Source organism: Meleagris gallopavo, unplaced genomic scaffold (genome assembly GCF_000146605.3).
Source record: "Meleagris gallopavo isolate NT-WF06-2002-E0010 breed Aviagen turkey brand Nicholas breeding stock unplaced genomic scaffold, Turkey_5.1 ChrUn_random_7180001951303, whole genome shotgun sequence".
Lineage (NCBI taxonomy): Eukaryota > Metazoa > Chordata > Aves > Galliformes > Phasianidae > Meleagris > Meleagris gallopavo.
Genome location: NW_011212450.1, coordinates 24,333 through 27,898, shown reverse-complemented (window position 1 = coordinate 27,898; position 3,566 = coordinate 24,333). Strand labels below are relative to the sequence as shown.

The 3,566-nt window shown below is 63.7% G+C and overlaps 1 protein-coding gene across 1 annotated transcript; it reads left to right on the top strand.

The window, feature by feature from the left end:
• The first annotated feature begins 6 nt into the window (after positions 1–6).
• RAB25 (RAB25, member RAS oncogene family) lies at positions 7–2,756 on the top strand. Its single transcript, XM_010727985.3, has 4 exons — positions 7–93; positions 1,479–1,674; positions 2,044–2,237; positions 2,316–2,756. Exons 1-4 carry the CDS (start codon positions 54–56, stop codon positions 2,663–2,665), a joined length of 780 nt encoding a protein of 259 aa, XP_010726287.1. The 5' UTR covers positions 7–53; the 3' UTR covers positions 2,666–2,756.
• The last annotated feature ends 810 nt before the right edge of the window (positions 2,757–3,566 follow it).

Below are 3,566 nucleotides of genomic sequence, written 5' to 3'. Positions count from 1 at the left end.
AGGAGGAAACCTCTGGCAGAGGGAAGGAGGAAACCGGGCGGCAGCTGGGAGATATGAGCAGTGCCGAGGAGGACTACAACTTCGTCTTTAAAGGTGAGGGGGTTCCCAGAAGGACGGGGCAGCAGGACGTGGGGGCCCCGGCTCCGGAGTGCCCTCCCCGGTCTGTGGGTTCCCAAAGCAGGACGGGACCAGGGCTGTGCCTGTGGCTGATGTGGCACTGCAGAGGGTCCTGGGACCGGGGGGGCACTGGCTTCAGCCATGTCCCATAGCTGGGGGGGAGTTGGGGTGTCCCGTGGTGATGGGGTCGGGGTGCTGCCTGGTGTCCCATGGTGCTGGTGGGGTCAGGGTGCTGCCTGGTGTCCCATGGTGGTGATGGGGAGGAGGTAAGGGTGCTGCCTGGTGTCCCATGGTGCTGATGGGGAGATCAGGGTGCTGCCTGGTGTCCCATAGTGGTGGGATTGGGGTGTCCCATAGCGCTGGTGGGGTCAGGGTGCTGCCTGGTGTCCCATGGTGGTGATGGGGAGGAAGTCAGAGTGCTGCCTGGTGTCCCATAGTGCTGGTTGGGTCGGGGTGCTGCCTGGTGTCCCATGGTGGTGATGGGGAGGAGGTCGGGGTGCTGCCTGATGTCCCATATTGCTGGTGGGGTCAGGGTGCTGCCTGGTGTCCCATGGTGCTGATGGGGAGGAGGTCGGGGTACTGCCTGGTGTCCCATGGTGGTGATGGGGAGGAAGTCAGGGTGCTGCCTGGTGTCCCATAGTGCTGGTTGGGCCGGGGTGCTGCCTGGTGTCCCATGGTGCTGATGGGGAGGAGGTCGGGGTGCTGCCTGGTGTCCCATGGTGGTGATGGAGAGGTTGGGGTGCTGCCTGGAAGTACAGGGAACCCTCAGCCACCCTGAGCTGTCAGCAGGCAGGGAAGGCACACGGATGGGGACAGCCACACGTCTGCAGCTGCCACAGCAGCAGATCGGGCGCAGGGAGCAGCGGGCTCCAAAGTCGTCCTGCTGCAGTGCCCGGGTGGGGGCACCCTGTGCTCTGTGCCCACCCCCTGAGGAGCACCAGCCCAGGGCCTGGGTGCCACCGCAGCAATGTCCCCGTGGCCCCGCAGTACCCTCACCCCGCTCCTGCAGCCGGGACACCCCGGGGCTGATGGAGACCCCCGAGAGGGGCTGAGAGCTGCCAGCATGGGAGTGGGGACTGCGTGTGCTTAGGGATCAACTGCGCCGGGGCTGAGCCCATCTGTCTGCACATCTCTGGGCTTGCTTGGGACCACTGGGGGCAGGGGCAGGGTGGGCAGGGGGCTGCTTTTCTCCTTTTTCTTCCTTTTCTATAAGGCTCCCAGGGGTGTCTGCGCACCCCGTGGCAGCGGGGACGTCCCAGTGCTGCAGTGCCACAGCGGTGGGATGCCGGTGGGTCTGGCTGAGGCCAGAAGGGTTATCTGAGCTGATCTGAAGTCCCGTGGGATTTCTCTTCTCTCTTCAGTGGTTCTGATTGGGGAATCCGGCGTGGGCAAAACCAACCTGCTGTCCCGTTTCACCCGCAACGAGTTCAACCACGACAGCCGCACCACCATCGGCGTGGAGTTCTCCACCCGCACCATCCTGGTGGGAGACGCCGCGGTGAAGGCACAGATCTGGGACACGGCCGGGCTGGAGCGGTACCGTGCCATCACCTCTGCGTAAGGATGAACGGCACCCAAGGGTGCCCCATGGATGTGCGGGTGCCCCATGGATGTGCGGGTGCCCCATGGATGGATGGGTGCCCTATAGATGGATGGGTGTCCCATGGATTCAGGTCCCACTGGGTGCCCCAAGGGTGGATGGTGTCCCATGGTTGGATGGGTGCCCTATGGATGGATGGGTGCCCTATGGATGGATGGGTGCCTCACGGATGGGCGCCCCATTGAGTACCCCAAGGATGGATTCCCTATGGATAAATGAATGCCCCATGGATGCATGTCCCAGTGAATGCCCCACGGATGGATGCCCCACGCGAGGATGCTCCATGGCTGCCTGGAGCACGGGGCAAAGATGGGCTGCTCCCCCAGGTACTACCGTGGGGCTGTGGGTGCTCTGGTCGTCTTTGACATCACCAAGCACCAGACGTACGACGTGGTGGAGCGCTGGCTGAAGGAGCTCTATGACCACGCCGAGGCCAGCATCGTGGTCATGCTGGTGGGCAACAAGAGCGACCTGGCGCAGGCGCGGGAGGTGCCCACGGAGGAGGCGAAAATGTTTGCAGGTACGGCGTTGTGCCACCCCGACCTGGGGACCCCAAAGAGAACCCAGCGGGGTCTGCAGGGTCTCACTGTCCTTGCAGAGAACAACGGGCTGCTCTTCATTGAGACGTCGGCGCTGGACTCCACCAACGTCGAGCAGGCGTTTGAGACCGTCCTGAAGGGTGGGTGCCAGGGATGCTCCGCGCCTCCCCTCCGCCCTGCCCCACCCGAGCTCCCTGCCCGGTTTCGGTGTCGTCTTTCTGGCTGGTTGGGTTTCCGGCTCTTTGTGCTGGGCGTTCCGCTCTGGTTTCATCGCCGGGGCCCCGGGCGGCACCACGGGCGCCTTCCCCCCTGTAATCCACGGTCTGGGTCCGGATGTGCCGCGGGAGCTCCTGACTCAGTGTCTCCAGCACTCTGCAGAGCAACCCGCAGGGATGAGGGGCAAAGCTGAGCTGGGAGCATCTCCCAGGAATGGAAACGTAGGGCAGGGGCACCTCAGGGTGCGCTGTGTCCTGCCGTGCTCTGCCATGCTGTGCTGTTCCATGCTGTGCCATGCTGTGCCATGCTGTGATGTGCCACGCTGTGCTGTACTATGCTGTGCTCTGCCATGCTGTGCCATGCTGTGCTCTGCCAAGCTGTGCCATGCCAAGCTGTGCCATGCTGTGCCATGCTGTGATGTGCCAAGCTGTACCATGTCGAGCTGTGCTGTGCCCTGCTGTGATGTGCCAAGCTGTGCCATGCTGTGATGTGCCATGCTGTGCCAAGCTGTGATATGCCATGCTGTGCCATGCTGTGCTGTGCCATGCTGTGCCATGCTGTGATGTGCCAAGCTGTACCATGTCGAGCTGTGCTGTGCCGTGCTGTGCTAAGCTGTGCTGTGCCATGCTGTGCCATGCTGTGATGTGCCAAGCTGTGCTGTGCTACGCCATGGGTGCCACGTCTTGCCATGCTGTGCCGTTCTGAGCTGTGCCTTAGTGTGCCATGCTGCGATGTGCTGTGCCGAGTTGTGCTGTGCCACGCTTCGACGTTCTGTGCTGTGCCCTGTTGAGCTGTGCTGTGCTGTGCTGTGCCGTGCTATGCTGTGCTATCCTGTGCCCTGCTGTGCTGTCGCCCTGCTGTGCCCTGCTGTGCCGTGCTGTGCCATCCTGTGCCCTGCTGTGCCGTGCTGTGCCGTGCTGTGCCGTGCTGTGCCATGCTGTGCCATCCTCACGAGCTTCCAGCCCTGATCCCCGGGGGACCGGAGAGAAGCCGAGGGAAGCAGGGGAAGTTGCAGGGCGCTCCTCGTCCCCCCGCCTCGGCCGTGGGGATGCAACCGGAGAGAGAACGGCTTCCCCCGCACAGCGGCCGCCATC

Excerpts from the sequence above, each read along its gene's own strand:
- RAB25 (XM_010727985.3), top strand. The coding sequence starts at position 54 with ATGAGCAGTGCCGAGGAGGACTACAACTTCGTCTTTAAAG. Across the intron at positions 94-1,478 it reads CTACAACTTCGTCTTTAAAG|TGGTTCTGATTGGGGAATCC; the intron begins GTGAGGGGGTTC and ends TTCTCTCTTCAG. Across the intron at positions 1,675-2,043 it reads TACCGTGCCATCACCTCTGC|GTACTACCGTGGGGCTGTGG; the intron begins GTAAGGATGAAC and ends CTGCTCCCCCAG.